General features: G+C 38.1%; 1 protein-coding gene across 1 annotated transcript in view; it reads left to right on the forward strand.

The window, feature by feature from the left end:
- The window catches only part of mre11 (double strand break repair nuclease mre11), a 154,951-nt gene that overhangs the window by 72,703 nt on the left and 62,063 nt on the right, over positions 1–20,185 (forward strand). Inside the window, exons 5-8 of the mRNA XM_067149355.2 lie at positions 1,063–1,267; positions 14,532–14,719; positions 14,803–14,866; positions 18,810–19,030. Of these exons, the coding sequence (XP_067005456.2) occupies positions 1,063–1,267; positions 14,532–14,719; positions 14,803–14,866; positions 18,810–19,030 (678 nt within the window). The remainder of the gene's footprint in view (positions 1–1,062; positions 1,268–14,531; positions 14,720–14,802; positions 14,867–18,809; positions 19,031–20,185) is intronic.

A 20,185-nucleotide genomic window follows, 5' to 3' on the forward strand; every position in this document is an offset into this window, starting at 1 on the left:
AATTTAATAAGCCATGAATGAAATCTAAAAAGAGATGTTTTAATGTTAACATTGATGCTTTCACAGCCTGTACTTGTAGACATGATATGGGCTTTTGGACTTATGCCATGTCATAGAAAAGTGAAATTCTTTACGTTTCATTCATAAAGAACTTCACCTTGTTTTCATGACACAGCATAAGCCCAAAGGCCTATATCATGTCTAATAAGAGAAGTTTTATTTTAATGTAAGATATTGTGGGCTTTTATGCATTTTATTATGTAATGCTGGTAGGTGACCAGTTTACTGGCATAATCTGCTGGTAAGCATTGCACAATAATAGTGCAGCATCATAAGCACTGTCCTGAATGCTGCATCATTTGTTTTACACCACCCCAGGCTTGCCTTAAATTAAGTCACAAGAGCTTTAAACTCATGTACCACCTCCGTCATTTACATACATACATACATACATACATACATACATACATACATACATACATATATATCCTATATTCTCATCAGTTGGGCAACAAAGGAAGCCCTTCTGTCTGGGTATTTCTCATCCTGCTCAGATTTAGCTACTCAACCAGGCATTATGTGAACTGTGCGGTTAGGGGCGTGCAACTGTGAGCTTGCATATGGAAGATAGTGGGTTCGAACCCCACTGCTGCCAGCCCTGAAGATGGTTTTCTGTGGTTTCCCATTTTCACACCAGGCAAATGCTGGGGCTGTACCTTAAGGCCACAGCTGCTTTCTTCCCACTCCCAGGTCTTTCCTATCCCATCGTCGCCATAAGACCTATCTGTGTCAGTGAGACGTAAGGCAAATTGTTTTTTTTTTTTTTTAAAGGCATTATATTGATTATAGTAGAATCATTTAAACCAGTTCTCTGTACTGTTTTTAAATGTTTGACTCTAGACTACTTGATTCCAATGTCACGTATACAATTCTCCTATTAAAGTTCTCCTAACATTTACAGTACTCTGCAGTTCCTTTTCTTTATTTGACAGCTCCACAGATTTATTTGCAATTCGTTTATCTGACAACTCCACAGTTTTATTTGCATGTTTTGTTTTGCAGGTACAGTTCTTTCGCCCAAAAGAAGAGACAGAATCATGGTTCAATATCTTTGTTCTTCACCAGAATAGGGTGAATAGAGGCTTGAATAAATACATCCCTGACACTGTGTTGCCAGACTTCCTAGATCTGGTCATTTGGGGTCATGAGCATGAGTGTCTTGTGAAGCCTGAGAAGAGCTCACAGAAGTTCTTCATTACCCAGCCAGGTATGTTCATTGTATGTTGATGAAAGAAACAGTGAAACAAATAGTTGTTGAATCCAAAAACAAGTCATGGGAAGATTTTGGTAATAACTGGGAAAGGCTAGGTCAAGCAGCAGGGAAACTGTACTGGGCAGTAATAAAAAATGTTAGGAAGGGAGGGAAAAAGGAAATGAACAGTGTTTTGGGGTAATTCAGGTGAACTCATAGATCCCAGGGAATCACTGGAGAGGTGGAAGGATTATTTTGAACATCTTCCCAACGTAAAAGGAAATCTTCCTGGTGGTGTTGCAAACAGCCAAGCTCATGGGGAGGTGGAAAATGATGTTGGTGAAATTACGCTTGAGGAAGTTGAAAGGATGGAAAACAAACTCCATTGTCAAAAAAGCAACAGGAATAGATGAAATTAGACCTGAAATGGTGAAGTATAGTGGAAAGGCAGGAATGAAATGGCTTCATAGAGTAGTGCGATCAGCATGGAGTGTTGGTAAGGTACCTTCAGATTGGACAAAAGCAGTAATTGCACCTATCTATAAGCAAGGAAACAGGAAGGATTGCGACAAGTATCGAGGTATCTCATTGATTAGTATACCAGGCACCGAGCTCGATAGCTGCAGTCGCTTAAGTGCGGCCAGTATCCAGTAATCGGGAGATAGTGGGTTCGAGCCCCACTGTTGGCAGCCCTGAAGATGGTTTTCCGTGGTTTCCCATTTTCACACCAGGCAAATGCCGGGGTTGAACCTTAATTAAAGCCACGGCCGCTTCCTTCCAATTCCTAGGCCTTTCCTATCCCATCATCGCCATAAGACCTATCCCTATCTGTGTCGGTGCGACGTAAAGCAAATAACAAAAAAAAATAGTATACCAGGCAAAGTATTCACTGGCATTTTGGAAGGGAGGGTATCAGTTGTTGTGAAGAAGTTGGGTGAAAACCAGTGTGGTTTCAGATCCCAGGATCAAATTTTCAGTATGCGCCAGGTAATTTGAAAATGCTACGAGAGGAATAGACAGTCGTGTTTATTTTCGTAGATCTAGAGAAAGCATATGACAGGGTACCGAGGGAAAAGATGTTTGCCATACTGGGGAGGCTGTGGAATTAAAGGTAGATTATTAAAATCAATCATAGACATTTATGTTGACAATTGGGCTTCAATGAGAACTGATGGTAGAATGAGTTCTTGGTTCAGGGTACTTACAGGGTTTAGACAAGGCTGTAATCTTTCACCTTTGCTGTTCATAGTTTACATGGGATCATCTGCTGAAAGGTATAAAGTGGCAGGGAGGGATTCAGTTAGGTGGAAATGTAGTAAGCATGTGGCGACGACTTGGTCCTAATTGCAGATTGTGCCGAAAGCCTGCAGTCCAATACCTTAGAAATTGAAAATAGGTGCAATGAAAATTAGCCTTTCGAAGACAAAATTAATGTCAGTAGGTAAGAATTCAACAGAATTGAATGTCAGATTGGTGATACACAGCTGGAACAGGTAGATAATTTCAAGTATTTAAGTTGTGTTTTCCCAGGATGGTGATACAGTAAGGGAGACTAAATCAAGGTGCAGTAAAGCTAATGCACTGAGCTCGCAGTTGCGATCAGCAGTATTCTGTAAGAAAGAAGTTAGCTCCTGGACGAAACTATCTTTACATCGGTCTATTTTCAGACCAACTTTGCTTTACGGGAGCAACAGCTGGGTGGACTCAGGATATCTGATTCATAAGTTAGATGTAACAGACATGAAAGTAGCGAGAATGATTGATGGTACAAATAGGCAGGAACAATGACAGGAGGGTACTCGGAATGAGGAGATAAAGGCTAAGTTAGCAATGAACTCAATGAATGAATCTGTACGCATAAACCGGCTTTGGTGGTGGGTTCATGTGAGGTGAATGGAGGAGGATAGGTTACCTAAGAGGAAAATGGACTGTTATGGAGGGTAAGAGAAGTAGAGGGAGACCAAGACGATGATGGTTAGACTCAGTGTCTAATGATTTAATGATAAGAGGTATAGAACTAAATGAGGCCACAGAACTAGTTGCAATTAGGGGATTGTGGCAATGTTTAGCAGGCTTGCAGACTTTACGCCGAAAGGCATAACGGTCTATAATGATAATGTATTAATTAATTCATTCATTCATTCATTCATTCATTCATTCAGGATCAGCAACGGCATAATGCCAAATTACAAAGAGCTGTGTACAATAGATATTAATCTAAAGACCAATGCCTCAGAATGTTAATAATAATAATAATAAATAAGAAGAACTGTAGAAACATGTAATTATTCATGTTAACTTTGATGCTTCGATGGCTCGTCCTTCTGGACATGGTATGGGCTCTTGGGCTTATGCCATGACTAAAAAACAAACTAAAAATCTTTACGTTCTGCAGAGAACTTCGCTCCGCGTCTTCAGAAGAAAATCTCGACTGTTCACGAGGAAGTCTTGTCCAATAATAAGGGTTTGAATTTAATAATGCTTCACCGTTGGAGAACTGTAGTAGTGGTACGCTTGTTCGTCACCAGGTGGCTCGTATGCTGGCACAGCGCTCCAAGCGGGAGCTGTCGACAACATCAAGCTCCATTCAGATGTTCTACCACACCGTGTGTGCGTGAGAAGTAACAGAGAGGACATCAGACGAATCAGGGACAAATGTGGTAGAAGATATACATAGAAACAAATAAAATAAAATAAAATGCAATCAAAGACACCAGGATAGACTAGAACAGAGCTGAAGAATGGAAAGGAAGTGTGTGGAGAAAACCAGAGGATGATAATGATATATGAGACAGTGTGGGATGGGAGGCATAACCGGTTATACACGTTATGAAAGTATGACAACACTTAGCTTAGAATGAACCATCTGGTGATGATGAACATACAAATTTAAAAAACACTGAAACGAAATAGCAATTAGAAAGGACAGGAAAGAGAACTACCTATGTAAATGTTTAATGGCTGGCAACAGCCTATTACTTGATAGCCTATGTCCCGGTCGAAATTGTTAGGATTTTTATGTATTTCCACAGCTTCCCGTGAGTGTTCAGTGTGTGTAAGAGCTCGAACATCTTGGAACACAACATCATGACCCGATGATAGGGTGTGCTCAGCTATTGCTGACCTTTCTGGCTGGTTGAGATGGATATTTCTTTGGTGTTCGTTGATATGAGTTGCAATGGACCGGAATTTTTGGTCAACCACCAGGACAGGGAATATTGTATACCCCAGGTTGTAATAGATGGGACAATTTGTCCTTGCTTTTACCTAAACTGTGAACAATTTTAGTGACGGTGCCAAGCACGGTTTTTATATTGTGCTTGCAGAGGACCTTGGCAATTTGGTCTGTGGTATTGTGAATGTAAGCCATGTAGGCAGTTCCCTTCACTTCTTCTTTCTGTGAGCTTTGATGAGTTATCCCTCTGGGATGTGGGGCTTTATGAATCTGTACAACATTGTAACCATTACCCATGAACGTGACTTTGAGTGTGTCCATCTCCTCCTGGATATTTGATGGCTTACAAATTCATCTATAATAAATTCCAACTTTTACGCTTTTGGGAAGTTCCACCTGTCCACTTGAAGTCTTAGTAAACACGACAGCTAAATCACTGATGAATGGAATGGATGACTTCCCGAAACATGTATGGTAAATTAAATAGTTTTCTTTCATTGTAAGGTGTGTTGACAAGGCAGACTCAAGTAAAACTATTTTAAATAGTTCTGTAATAGATTCATCTGAATCACATTCGCTATCTAGCACTAAAATTTGTTCTCCTTTCCGGATTTTGTTTTAACCAAACCACAAGAGCCACTTTCCATCTTGAACACAATTAGGCCTAGTCCATTTCATTTGGCAGATAACTCCGCTTTCCATCACATCAAGGGTGAATGTTACGATAACTTGCATAGCTACACACTACTGTTTTAATTATTTATCAAGAACATCTTTAAGATTCCTTTATTTTAGGATAGTTTTTAAGTGGCTTTTCATGAACACATCTTTTACATCAAGAGGTGCTAAACAGTGACTCCGAAGAGAAAATCATTGACATTTTAGACATTTAAACCTTTTATTAGCCAAGGACAAGTTGTTTTTAATATTGTGTTTTACCTGTGTTACTTCTGTTTTGTGTATATTTTAACTATCATTCAGGATCACAGCTGAGGATGATTTCCATGAAAAATGAATCATTTACCAGCAAAAAAAGAAAGTTTTAAAAATAAATTAATGTTACTGTATTCTAAGAAAATTGTAAGATTTAAAGTGGTGGGAGCGTGTAAAAAGAAAAAAGAAAAAAGTGGAGGAAAGGTGGAACTTCCCAAAAACGTACCAATTGGAATTTGTTATATATAATAACTCCACCATGGATCAAGATGAAATTTATTACTTGTAATCACAAATTCATGTCGCTCTCATGGTCAATGTCATGAGAATGCCCTGTTTTTGGGCTGGAGGCTGGTGAGAATCTGCATGGAGATAGTGATTTGTGTGGGTAGGCTTACGATAGATGGTATGTTGTAAGGAGCCATCTGGTTTCTTTCTTACTAGAATACCATCCAAGAAAGGAAAGCATCCATCCGACTCCATCTCCCTAGTGAATTTAATCGAAGTATGTTGCTGATTTAAGTGGTTTGTAAATACATACATGAAGTTTCTCAGGATCTTCTGTCCATACCACAATGTGTTGTTAACATGCCTCCACCAAATCATAGGTTTGTCGGGTGCCGAAGCAATAGCCCCCCTCTATAAAGAAATTAGCCACTACCGGCGAGAGTGGACTTCCCACTTAAAATTGTCCACCTCTCAAGAAATAGCTCTAAGTCATTTAGTGGTTAAGTAGCTTAGTAATATCCTCAGGTAACAGATGCTCAATGAGAGACATGACCGAGTCAGTCGGCTCTTTGGTGAACAAGGACTCTACATCAAAACTCACCAGAATTGCAGTGGGTTGAAGGGTTATGGTTAACAACTTATTGATGAAATACAGAAAATCCCAGAACCCTACCTTGTTTATTATGTTGTCATGATGCCGAAACCCCCACCTCACAACTCCCGAAGGAGACGGCCCCTCTCCTAGTCCATAGAACACTCAATAAAGCTTCCGCAAAATCTGACAGACTATCCTCGAAGCTGGCTTCCTAAATGGAAGTTTTGACAGAACCATCTAGATATTTTAGTGAAAATTCTCTTGATTGGGTGCAATGAAATTCATATAAGATATTCTGATAGGTGAATTAGCTTGATATCACGCCTCTAGAGGAGCGGATTAAATAAATTGCTGTTTAGGTAACTTCAAAGAATTAAAATAAACAGTGGAATATCGACAGTAAAAATAACATCTAAATATAAACATGCTCCCTGACAAGTTTTAAAGAAGTCGAAGATGAAATTATGAGGTATATGCGCGTAAAACGTAAGGGCAGAATGGCCATAACACAGCGTACAAAACTCATTGACCTTCAAGTCCCGCATCTTTATTATACATCGCTATCCACTGAAGCCGGCTGTAGCTGGCAAGCGAGATGGGCGTCTAGCGGCAGCCAGTACCTGACGCTTAGTAAAAGTAACGGTTTTATAGACAACAGGAATATTTTTGTGATGGATCATCATATTATGGAGACACGTAGGCGAGGTATTGTCGGCATATTTTCAACAGGATCTCATCTATATTATGATGCCAATTTTAAGTTAATGGTTATTACACGCATGGAAATGAAGAATAATTGTGCATGCAAGCAGTGAACTTCATTGTTAGTCCTGTATTGATGGATATGACTTGCTTCTATACTAAAAGCCTTTCTTTAACCACCTAATCAATGCTCATTTTTTTTTTTCTTACTGTAAGCCTTTATTTTACCACCTAATCAGTACTCAATTTTTGGTATCCATATAATCTTATGAAAAATAAATCCTTAACTGCTGGTTTTAGTGCAAAAATGGCACAAGGCACAACACAAAGTAGTCAATTAAGATCACTAAAGAACTGAGCTGTAATTCACTTTCTACCCTACTCCATAATTCAGTATGCCTACTACTATAAATATTGAACTGGCACATTCATTAATAAACATGTACAGTAACAATCTAACTAGTATTTATGATGTAATTTTATACACATTATGTTGAGTCTTTCTCGACAGTTGAGAAACTTTCACGTGTGTGATACATTTCAAAGCATGTATCAGGGTGTAACAATGGCTTTGCTGTGCAAATTTTACAATAATATGTAGTCTCTTTTCTTACGTTTTGGGTCTTACAGACAACACAGGCCACAGAACTGTGTTTTCATTGTTTGTGTCTGCTCTGTCACTTAGGTTATTTTTGCACTAACTTGCAACGATTTCACTTTTCTTGCCTTCCCACTCATTATCACTAATTTTCGTATATTCATCATCACTATTTAATAATTGTGACTACCGAGCTCGATAGCTGCAGTCGCTTAAGTACGGCCAGTATCCAGTAATCGGGAGATAGTGGGTTCGAGTCCCACTGTCGTCAGCCTTGAAGATGGTTTTCCGTGGTTTCCCATTTTCACACCAGGCAAATGCCGGGGCTGTACCATAATTAAGGCAACAGCCGCTTCCTTCCAACTCCTAGGCCTTTCCTATCCCATCGTCGCCATAAGACCTATCTGTGTCAGTGCGACGTGAAGCAAATAGCAAAAAAAATTAAAATAAAAAAAATAATTGTGACTCTATTTCACTGTCGTTTTGAATGTATTCCCATGACATAATATCTAGAAAAGGCAAAACTCAAACTTTCACAATATCAACAAACTTATATGGAGTACTCCAGCGTGGAAACCGCGGTTCAGAATAAACACCTTTTTTTTAAAATTCCAAATCGCTGAGTTTAGCCTAAATAAAGGCCCAATCTATACGCTCCTGGCATCTATCAGCTAATATTTCAACTCTAGTTGTAAAAGCGTGTAACTCAAAATTCTGGATAAACACGTCTATCGCTCACCCAGGAGTAGACGGGTTCTGGATAAAGACGTGTAACACTTGGCTAAGGTTAAATTATAAATGATATTATATTGGCTGAAGGATATCCCAATATTCAAATAAATGCTATTATATTGGCTGAGGGATATCCTGATATTTAAGAAAATCAAGTCGCATTAGTCCATAAGGGCGATAGTGGAGGATATCTTAACGTATCCACACAGACGCACACAAAATGCTGTCAGTTGGTACAATTAATTTTATTCACATATATTCACAAATTAAAACACACATAACCTTAATCACAGTCTCAAAACACTTCACTTTTCATTTCTTACCATTAGGGGCCGATGACCTCGATGTTAGGTCCCTTTAAACAACAAGCATCATCATTATCATCAAACACTTCACTTCGAGAATATCAACAAAGCTGCCTTTATAAAAAACAACTGCCAACACTTCAATATGGAGGTTACACCTTTGAAACACAGTTGAAAACTGATGACTACGTATTTTCAATATGGAGACTGCAAATGTTGCATGTCAGCCCAGGATATATACTTGCTACACCATAACTCTCCTAAACAACAACTAACTTTTACCGTCAAGATTGTCCCCTTATATATGTGAGCCTGGACAGGCTTCTAGAAAGTTACATAATAAAACATATCTTCGTGGAAATTCTAGATTGTCTAATACATATAACAGGTATTTACATTAACGGAACTGATCTAAATGTCTATGTACAACCCATGTTTCATGACATAACCTCACACACAACGCGATCATATCGCATGTACACATGATGTAATAATAATAATACCAAATGGATGTACCACTTCACAGCTATACATACAATAATAATAATTGTAAAATAATAATAATAATAATCGTAAAATAATAATTATTATTATTCGAGCTCGATCATCATCATCATCCTGAACCATCTCCAGTTTCCCGGGTGTGGTATATGAGCCTCCTCCATCTCATCCTGTCCTTGTACCATTCTTCCTCCACCAACTTGTCCCAATCATGACCTCTCAGCATTACATCGCTCTTAACTAAATCTATCCATTTCCTTCGTGGCCTTCCCACGGGTCGTCTTCCTTCTACCTTTCTGTCAAATTCCTTCCTTGCAGTTCTGTTTACTGGCATCCTCTTCATGTGACCAAACCACTTCAGTCTTGATACCTGAATCTTATTTAGGAGAGAATTGTCTATTCCTACTACTTCTTCTCTAATTTTCTCATTCCTAATCTTGTCTTTCCTGGTTTTCTGGATCATAGTGCGTAGGAATTTCATTTCAGCTGCCTGAAGTTTGGAATTATCTCTATTGGTCAGTGTTGTGGTTTCGAGACTGTATGTAAGAATTGGTGTATAATAGGACTTGTACAATGTCATTTTTGTTTTCATGGGTATTTGCTCATCCCACAGCAGGTGTCTTACCTGGTGGTAGAATTGTGTTGCCTTATTGATTCGATTGTTCACCTCATGTTTTGCTAGGTTGTCATTTGATATAACGCTACCCAAGTATTTGAAAACTGGAACGCTGTCCAGTTGAGCTTCATTTAACATGACTATTGGTTCTGCTCCTTCCCCATACACTTTCATCACCACCGTCTTGGTCTTGCTGATGTTTAAACCATATTTCTTAAACTCCTCATTCCAGCTTTGTATTCTCTCTCCCAATTCATCTTCTGAGTCACTCCAGATCGCAACATCATCTGCAAATGTGAAGGCTTTGATATCTCCATGTTCTTTCCTTTTAATAGATTTCATTACTACATCCATTACAATAATAAATAGAAGTGGTGACAATGAGCTGCCCTGCTGCACTCCTCTCTTTGTTTCAAACCAGTCCGACAAACCACATCCTACTTGAATACAGCTTCTGTTCCCACTATACAACATTTTCACTTTGTCTATGAGGCTATCTCGCACTTGAAGTTCTTTCATGCATTGCCAAATTCTTTCCCTTGGTACACTATCGTATGCTTTCTCAATGTCCAAAAATATTAGGAATAAAGGCTTGTTCTTCTCCCAGTATTTTTCCATTAGCATCCTAATTGCAAATATAAGGTCTGTAGTTGACCTTCCTGGTCTGAAACCATACTGCTCATCTTCCAAAATTGGTTCAACAATATCTCTGATTCTGGTCTCTATTATTTTTTCCAATATTTTCAGGACATGAGACAGTAGTGTGATACCACGGTAATTAGTACATTTTCGTCGGCTTCCTTTCTTGAACAGAGGTACAATGATGCCCATCTTCCAGTCCTCAGGAATATTATTTTCCTCCCATATCTTGTTAAGCAGTCTATAGAGCCATTGGATTCCTGGAACTCCCGCTGCTTTCAGCATATCTGCACTTTCATCTACGCCCACTGCCTTTCCTTTCTTCATGTTCTTGAGCACATTTTCAACCTCAAGCCATGTAATTGGTGGTTCAGTTGTGGTTCCTCGACTTGGCTCTCCTCTATCCGTTGTTATGTTTTCTTTATCTCCATTCAGCAGCTTTTCGAAATAGATCTTGAGTTCTTGTTTAATTTCTCCCTCTTCTTGTGCCAGATTTCCATCATCACGTTCTATTGCTTTTATGGTCTCTTGATCCCTTCGCTTGTTTTTCACTACTCTGTATAGCAATTTCATATTTCCTCTACTGTCCTCTTCCAGTTTGTCTGCAAACTCATTCCATTTCTTCTCTTTTTCTTCCCTTACAATGTTCTTTACAGCAAGTTTCTTGTTCCTGTATACTCCTTGAAGTCTTTGTATTTCTTCTTCATTTCGTTCTTGTCCCTGTTTTTGTTTCTCCTTGTCCAGTGCCTTCTTTATTTGGTTTCTTTCTTTCACCGCTGTTTTCACTCTATCATTCCACCATGGTGTCTCCTTTTTTCTTTTGATAGAACTTGTAACTCCACATAGGTTTTTGGCTTCTCCTACAAAGGTGTCTTCATTAACGCTGGTTACTTCACACTTCGGCAAACTCTGTTGAATCCTTAGTTTGTATTCTTCCTTTATTTGGACTTCTTGCAACTTCCAAGTTTTAATCCTTGGTTTTTTCGTAATAAGTTTCTGCGTTTCATTTGTCTTATGTTTGAAGTCTACTACCAACAATCTGTGGTCACTGTCCATGCTTTCACTAGGGATGACCTTTACATCTGTGATGTACCTGCCACCATCTTTATTTGTGATTACGTAGTCAATCAATGTTCTATACTGGCCATCCCAACTGTACCTTGTTATTCTGTGACTGTCTCTTTTTTTGAAGAATGTATTTTTGATTATAAGATCATTTCTTCTGCACAGATCTAATAGTTGTTCTCCTTCTGGGTTCCTTTGTCCAAATCCATGTGGACCAATGATGTTCTCGTACCCAAGTCTGTCTACCCCAACTTGCGCATTTAGATCTCCAATAATAATAACATTTTCCTCATTAACTGTATCTTCCAGGTCTTGTCGATATCTGCATTAATTACCCATGGGTGAGAGAATATTATTTTCAAGTTATACTTGTTATCGCACTTGTATCAATCTATAAGAAGAGGAAAGAAAGGAAGACATTAGATGGATCATAATACAGTAAATTTGTTCTGAGGTCGAAAATAGAAAAACAGGAAAAGAAGCTTACCCCTCGAGGTTCCAGTGATGCAGCTTACGTAGCTGTTAGTGTTGTGACAGTAGTAGCTGGCTGTGGCATGGTGGAGAATGGAATAGAGGAGAAGGGAACAGTGGAAAGTAGGGGAGGGAGCAGGGAAAGTTGGGGAGGGGAAGAAGAGATAGGGAGAGGAGGGGGGACTATTTGAAGGATCATTCGTGTGACGTGTGTTAAATTTTCTGTCATAATATTTGAATACTTGTTGACTCTACAAAAACATCAGTGTTCTCAGAAATTTCGTTGATTTTCAAAGCAGAATTAGTGAACTGATCGAGGGAGGTAATATACTCTTCTAAGATGTTGAGAAGAGGACCTTTTTGTTGATTAAAGTAAGGAATATCAAAATCCTGTAGAATGTTACAGAAATGGTGATCGAATTCCCTAACGTGCAATCCCATAGCGGAGAATCTGTTATGCCTGATAACATTCATATGCTCCAGAAGCTTCTTCCCGTTTGACCTACATATGTTAAACCACAGTCAGGGCATTTCAGTCTGTATACACCTGAACACATACATTGTTTAACTGGATTTAACGAGCCTTATAAAATTGACAAGAATTGTTATTTGAGGCTCTGAATGCTACTTGAAATTTAAATGTTTTTAAGGGATCCGTTATGTGATGACTGGGCGAGTTGGCCATGCGGTTAGGGGCGCGCAGCTTTAAGCCTTCATCCGGGAGATAGTGGGTTCAAATCCCATTGTCGGCAACCCTGAAAATGGTTTTCCATGGTTTTCCATTTTCACATCAGGCAAATGCTGAGGCTGTACCTTAATTAAGGTCACAGCCATTTCCATCCAAGTCCTAGCCCTTTCCAATCCCATAGTCGCCATAAGTCCTATCTGTGTTGGTGCAACGTAAAGCAAATAGAAAAAAAAAAGTTTTGTGATGAATGCTATTGCTGTAATAGGTGAACATAGCATACTTTTGCTGTGGTTTTGATTCTCTGGTTAAATTTGATTTAGGTTCATATTTGATCTTGTTCGTAAGTCTATTTATAAATTGAAGGCTAAAACCGTTGTTCAAGACCATTTGTCGAATAACTTTTAATTCTTCTTTATGATCAGACTGAAACATAGGTATATTAAGAGCTCTATTTATCATATTATGGTATGAAACTTCTTTGTGGGAGTTTGGGTGTACAGAGTATGCCCTGATTGAGGTGGAAGTTTAAGTAAGTTTTCTGAAGATTTTAAATGTGAGATGACCGTCTTCTTTGGCTATGGTTAGGTCAAGATAGATAATGGACGTGTTATTCTTGTTTTCTAACGTAATTTAATATAAAGATTTATGTCATTAAGCAACTGTAATGTTGTTTCACTGTTCATTGACCTTTCGTTCATCACCACGAGGACATCATCTGCATACCTCAGCCAGCATTTGATATTACTTATGTTTCGAATGCTAGTGTATTCAAGGTGATCATTGTAGATCTGCACTAAGATTGCTGAGGCTGGCGAATCATGGGAAGACCCTATTGTTTTTAAATAACATCATTAAAGGTAAAACAGTTATTATTGAGAACAGATTCTAGAATGTTCATGTTCATGTTTCAAGGATGGTCACATTATTATATTGCCTTAGATTGTGATTAATGGTGGCTATAGTTTCCTTTATGGGAATACTCGAATACATATTAGTAATGTCAAAAGAGGCCAGTGTGTGATACGAAGCAATTATGAACAAAATTAAGATGTTACAGCACTGAACGGAATTGTTAACTGTTGTATTTGCAAGAAATTTGTAGTGATTACTTAAAAATGTTTGAATATATTTGGAAAGTTTATAAGTTGGGCTCAGTCTGCAATTTATTATAAGTGTCATGGGGAAAATTGTGTACTGATTAGGTGGGTAAATAAAGCCTTTTAGTAAGAAAAGTAATAATTGTGCAGCCACAAGAAAATACGGCATAACTAAAGCCAGTGTTCAGCGGGAAGCTAATAACAGTCTAAAAGGGTGTACTATACAAGAAAGGCATTTAGTGACGCACAATAATGATGCTTTAAAGAAGTCAAACATGAAATTGTGAGGTTTGCGCGCAAAAAAGGCAAGGTCAGAATGGTCATAACACGAGACATAACACTTGCTTCCAGCTAAGAATTTTCAGGTCATGAAAATAGTAAACAAAGAACTTACAATGTGCTAAGTTTCCTTGTCTCTCCAAGTGATAATGTAATTAAAGAGTGTCTCACTGAGAATATATACTAATTGGCATGTAAGCAAATACATTAAGGGAACAACCTTACTCTTCCTCCCCTATTAATACTGAAGGTAGTGCTTTATGGTTATTTTGTAACTGTTGGATTTGATTCATTGTCGCTAACCATTCCCTGAACTTTCAAAGTCAGTATTGGGTACCTCTAATGAAAATTATTAGGGAAGTAGGTAGGATTTACATGATACTTTTGTGTGTTTATTTTTTTCTCATATTAAATATAAAATTTGTTATAAATAAAACTATGATTTCACAAAGCACTTTTTAAGCCTGATAATTGTTTTGAATGTAGAAGTGGTGGTCATCTTTCATTCAGAGAAATACGGTATTTTAATTTGTACTTGTTATTATAAATATATTTTTATGAAAAATCTTTCCTTGTGTCCTCTTTAATCTTATAGCTTTGACCACCACTGATTCTGTTACTTATGCAAACTATTGCCAAGGGAACTATGTTTCAGGTAGTCCTGTCGCCACCTCGCTTTGTGAAGGGGAAGCTGAGGAAAAACATATTGCTCTTCTTAAAGTGAACAAAAAAAATTTTCAGATAAGGCCCATTAAGTTAAAGACAGTACGCCCATTTGTTATTGATACCATCCAGCTCTCCAAATGTAGACTTGATATGACAAAATCTAAACCATCTGAACAGGTATGTATCTTTCTGTTTATTTGGCTATTGATTATTGTACATTATAGTAATTTTGTGGGTAAATTTCTCTCTTATTGTTGCAGGTGCAAAAGTATTTGGAGGAATATGTTAAGAACATGATAAATAGAGCTGCAAATCAGATCTCAGGTAAAATTCATGTTTATGTGGTGAACTTTGCTATCTTTTAAACTCAGAACAATTTAGTTGTCTTCCAGCTCAGGATTTTCAGGTCATGAAAATAGTATTTAAAGATAAAAATTTCATGATGTTCCGTATTGAACTGTATCACAATTAAATTGAAATAACAACTAACGTAGTTCAACCTATTCAATACAAATAAATAAGAAATGTAGTGTTACATTTCTATTTAATTATAAGCGGAAGCAGTACCGGTTTCGACCCCAATCTGGGTCATCATCAGCCGAATAAAATGCAAAAACAATGCATAGGTAAATAAAAAATTAAAGAATGAGTCTTTCACAAAAACAGTTGAAGAGGCAAAATAAGAAAATTGGGATTGGTACTGTGAGATTTTAAATCGTAAAATCTAGAAGAAGTAGGTCAGTCAATTATATCAGGTAAGGCGCAATCTTCTGAATAGTAGCACAACACACGCAAAGTTCGGCACTGTCTCAAAATGTTTACGAGAAGAGGTGAACAGTTAAGTGAGCCACCCTGCATATATTATCAGGCGTGAAGTCACAACACAATTTAATAAATATGAAGTCCCAAAATTGTGTAGAAGTCAAAGACGAGTCGCTTGATTGAAGCAAATTGCTAGCTCCTGAAGATCAGCTCAACAAACTCAGTGTCCGGCACTGTGCTTTCAAATGCCGACGGAATTCGGTGAATAGCTTGATGATCCTGTCTGTAATTGTTTTGGTTGCGAAAATGTATGTATATATATATATATATATATATATCTTCTTTTTCTTCTTTTATGACCACAAAGGATCACTTTAGTCAGTCCGTCGTTCAGGTCTCTTTGAAGGGATTGTTCAGGCTTTGCGGTCCTCCCAGTACTTCTTTAGACGCTCCGATCTTTGTGCCCTTTCCTCAGTTGAAAATATGCGTGTTGTTGGTTTGTTTCGTGTAAGGGTAAAGCAGAGGTTTGTGTTCTTGAGTTTTGTATTCAATTTTATCTTATTTGTGGTGTCTTCTGTTGTAGGGCCTATTTCCTTCAGATCCTCTCTTACTTCTCTGATCCATTTACATCCTGTTGTGGTATTTTTTGAGATGAGATTGTGTTGTACTAGTTGTTTCAGAAGTCTCGAATCCTGCATCCTCATGATATGTCCTAAGAATCCCAGTCTCCTCTTACGCATACTATCTGTAATGGGTTCTAGCTCTTTGTACACGACTTTGTTAGGTATTAACCACCACTGCCCATCCTTCTGGTATTTTTTGTTGATGCAGGTTCTTCCAATCCTCCTTTCAATTTTCTGAAGTCTTTGATTGTTTATTCAGGTGAAAAAGTGTTTCTGCTGCATATGTAGCTTCCAGTTTTATAACTGTGTTGTAGTGTTTTATTTTTGCATTTATTGATAGACATTTCTTTTTGTAGATATCCCACGTTAATTTTTGTGCTTTAGCTAATCTATTTGTTCTTGTTTGGATTGAGATTTTTTCATTTAGGTTGTGTGTTATTATTTCTCCAATATATTTAAATTGAGTAACTATTTTGATTTTATTACCATTTATGGTAACTTCTTTTAGATGTGTTGGTTTTTAGGGCATAATTTCTGTTTTTTCAAATGATATTTTGAGGCCAATTTTATTTGCAATGTTTTGAAGTTCTGATATCTGGGTTTTTGCTTCTTTTATGTCCACTGCTAGTAATGCTAAATCGTCAGCAAAACCCAGGCAATCTGCTTTGATTTTTCGGCCAATCTTTATTTTGGGGGGGACATTTCCTAAACCATTCCCTCATTACCATTTCTACAGCACAGTTAAATAATAGTGGTGAGAGCCCATCTCCCTGTCGTAGTCAAATCTCTCTGATGTTTCATCCCTAAACTTCACTTTTGATTTGGTGTTAGTGAGAGTCAATTTTATCATGTTTATTAATTTAGGGTGTAGTCCAAGGTGTCTTAAAATTTTAAACAGAGATTCTCTATGGATGCAATCATAAGCTTTTTTTGAAATCTACAAATGTTATCAGCATATCTCTATTTCTTCTCCTGTTATAGTCCATTATCAACTTAAGACTCATGATCTGATCAGGACAGCTCCTCCAGGGTCTGAAACCTCCTTGATATTCTCCTAGTTCTTTCTCAGGTTGTAAACTTATCCTATTAAGGATGATTATTGAAATATTGAAAATATTTTGTATGTTATGTCTAGCAGCGAGATTCCCCTGTAGTTATTGGGGTCGGTTTTGTCTCCTTTTTTGTGCAGTGGGTGAATGAGGGCTGTTGTCCAGTGTTCCGGTAGTTCTTCTTTAATCCAGATAGAGACAAGTTGTTGATGGAGGGCAACTTTTGCTGATGTTCCTGCATATTTCCAGATTTCCGCAAAGGTCTGATCTTCTCCTGGCGCTTTGTAGTTTTTTAATTTATTCAGAGCTTGGTAGACTTCCTTTATTGTGGGGGGGATTGATGTTCTCTGGTGGTGTTTTTATCGGGGTGTTGGTGTCCAAAGAAGGAGTTCTGTAGGTTCCTCACAGTTTAAAAGCTTGTTGAAATATTTAGCCAGAATTTCTGCATTGTCTTTATTGTTATGAGCCAGTTTACGATATATATATATATAATACAATTTAATATAATTGAAGTATGTAACTAAGATCTTGTAGATTCTTTAGAACAGTTGACGTAAAAAACAAGAAGATCCTAGTTACATACTTATGTCTCTAGCTCAGCAATGCAAAGAGGATAAATACTTAGAGCAGTGCTCTTGCAAAGAGAGTATCTTCATGATTCCAGCAATGTACAACAGATTGTGTTTACTTTCATTTTTCGCTGCAATCAAAGCAATTAATTCAAAGGAGCACAAGCCTGAGTACTTATTCATGCTGACAATGTGCAGCAGTAATGGTGAGCCCGTGTATGTACTCGGGCAGGCAGCGAAGTACCTACTCGAGAAGCCCATCGCCGCAGTTACGCAATTGCATGACAGGTGTAATATTTGATTCAAAATTACAATTCAAAAACCACATAGAAACATATACAACCAAGGCTATGAAATTAGTAGGCATTCTCTACTGCTTCACAGAAATTTCTGATCCCACTGCTCTTCGGCACTTCTTCTTCACGATAATTCAACCTCTTGAACTAGTGCTCTCCAGTTTGGACAACTGCCTTCTCCTCGAAGATTAACCAGTTAGACAGAGCAGTGTCCTCCTCTGCTGCAATTCTTAGGAACAGAAACCCCAAGCTCAGAAATCTGTCCATGCAGCAGGTATTAAGGGTAATAAATGTGTCACTGCTGCACATCAGGTGACAGGTAGCTGACCTGAGTGTCCTCCCCGGGATCTTAAATGAGCATTACTGCTTGGTACATCTTGTCTCACTCTTCTCTCTCAGTGTTCCTTCCCGCTTCACCATAATGAACATACCCCACAATCAGCACTCAATACTTCAATGATCTTTCCTAATCTGCCTCCCAACACTATTAATAGGAGACAAGAGCTTGTTATAACATCAAATAAAAGTACATTCGAGAAGGGTATAAATAGTCTCTTAAGGAGAAGTTGATGTGAAGTGGTTTTACCGCCATTTTGACCCACGATGACTCGGCTATGATAGTGGACATTCTCATGAATTTTGATTTGGACAGTTGTTATTAGTATGCTGTGTGCCTGATTTTGTTATCTTTTGTTATGTTTGTTATATTTTATCATGAAAGTTTACATTCATTAATTAGTTTGTTGACAGTACGAATGAACTTTGCTCAGTGTAGCTGTATCTTGTGCCCCATGAATAAACAAATGAATAAAATCCTCCGTAATTTAAACCTGGAACTATTGAAGTACACATTTTTTATTTGCTTGAAGAAGAGATGAGGAAATGAGCATTTGAAGACACAATAAATTTAGGTATGTGCTATTTACATGAACTGTTAAGAAGGAAATTAATGCAATGCATCCTTACAGGTCATCCTAAACAGCCTACTTTGCCACTCATACGTCTGCGAGTGGAATTTCAGTATGAGCAACAAACTTTTAATACCAAGCGCTTTGGGGAGATGTTCCATGGCAAAGTTGCCAACCCTATAGACATCATATTAATGAAGAGGGAACGCCAGGAGAATGTGAAAGAAGAGAATGGGCAGGTGGATTCTCAGGCTATGGTTTCCGTGCTCAGAAAGGAACAGGTACCCATCAAGCTTTAAGAAGGTGCTCGATTAACCCTCTCCCATCTGATCTTTAAGGCTTCTCAAGTGCATCCTTCGAGATTCCCTCCTCCCCCTCTTTCTTTCCCCTCCCCTTGCCAATGTTTCAAAAGTTGAAAATTAAAAATTCTGCTTCTTCTTCCTCTTTTTTCATAGCCTTTTCCCAATGATTTGGTGTTGGCGCTAATATGGATTAAGCTGGCTTTTACAGCTGAATGCTTTTCCTGATGCCAACCCTTTGTGGAGGGATATATTTATTATTGCATGTTTCTGTGGTGGGTGGTAATGTGATGTACTGTGTGTAAATGAAGATGTGTCTTAACTCTTCCCCTGTCTTAGTCAGACTGCCTTGCTTATTCTGCAATGTTCTAAAAACTCATGCACATAAACAAGAAATGCAGACAGTTGGAACTTTAATTTTCTTAAAAACCGTAAAAGCCATTTGAAAAAATTAATTTGAGGAAATCCAGCCCTGTAAAATTGTCACGAATATCTATTTTCAAACCTGCTTGCCCAGTCAATTGTAGTTTACCAGGGGTAGGAATAGAATCTAAAAATTTAGGGGAATTTATGGTAGTGTGAATTGTGCCAGTACAACCTGTTATCAGTAAAACAATATAGAGGATACGACTGTCGTCTTCATCGCAGTCGATATTTTCATCATCACTAGGTTCACTTGAATTCTCACTATCACCACATAAATCACTATCACGGTACAATTCTCTTCCAATATCGGCATTTAGCAAAGAGCACAAAACACCGCGTGGTGAAGAAGCCGTACTGTAAACAAACAACAGCTAGCATCATTCCTTTGTCTCTAGTTTGGCACGCAAGGAGGATAAATACTTAGAGCAGTGCTTTTGCAAAGAGAATATCTTCATGACCCCAATGATGTGCAACAGATTGCGTTTGTGTTCATTTTTGGCTTCAGTCAGACCCATTAAGACAAACCTGCACAAGCCCAAGTACGTACTTGGGCAAACAGTGAAGGAGTTTAGACAAACACAAACACTCAGCCCTTGGGCTAGAGGGATTAGCCAGTTGCAGCTAAAATCCTTGGTCCAGCCGGGAACTGAACTCTGGAACCTCTATACTATGCTGACCATTGAACCAAACAGGTGGACTTGTAAATTAAAA

Source organism: Anabrus simplex, chromosome 6 (genome assembly GCF_040414725.1).
Source record: "Anabrus simplex isolate iqAnaSimp1 chromosome 6, ASM4041472v1, whole genome shotgun sequence".
NCBI classification, from domain to species: Eukaryota; Metazoa; Arthropoda; class Insecta; order Orthoptera; family Tettigoniidae; genus Anabrus; species Anabrus simplex.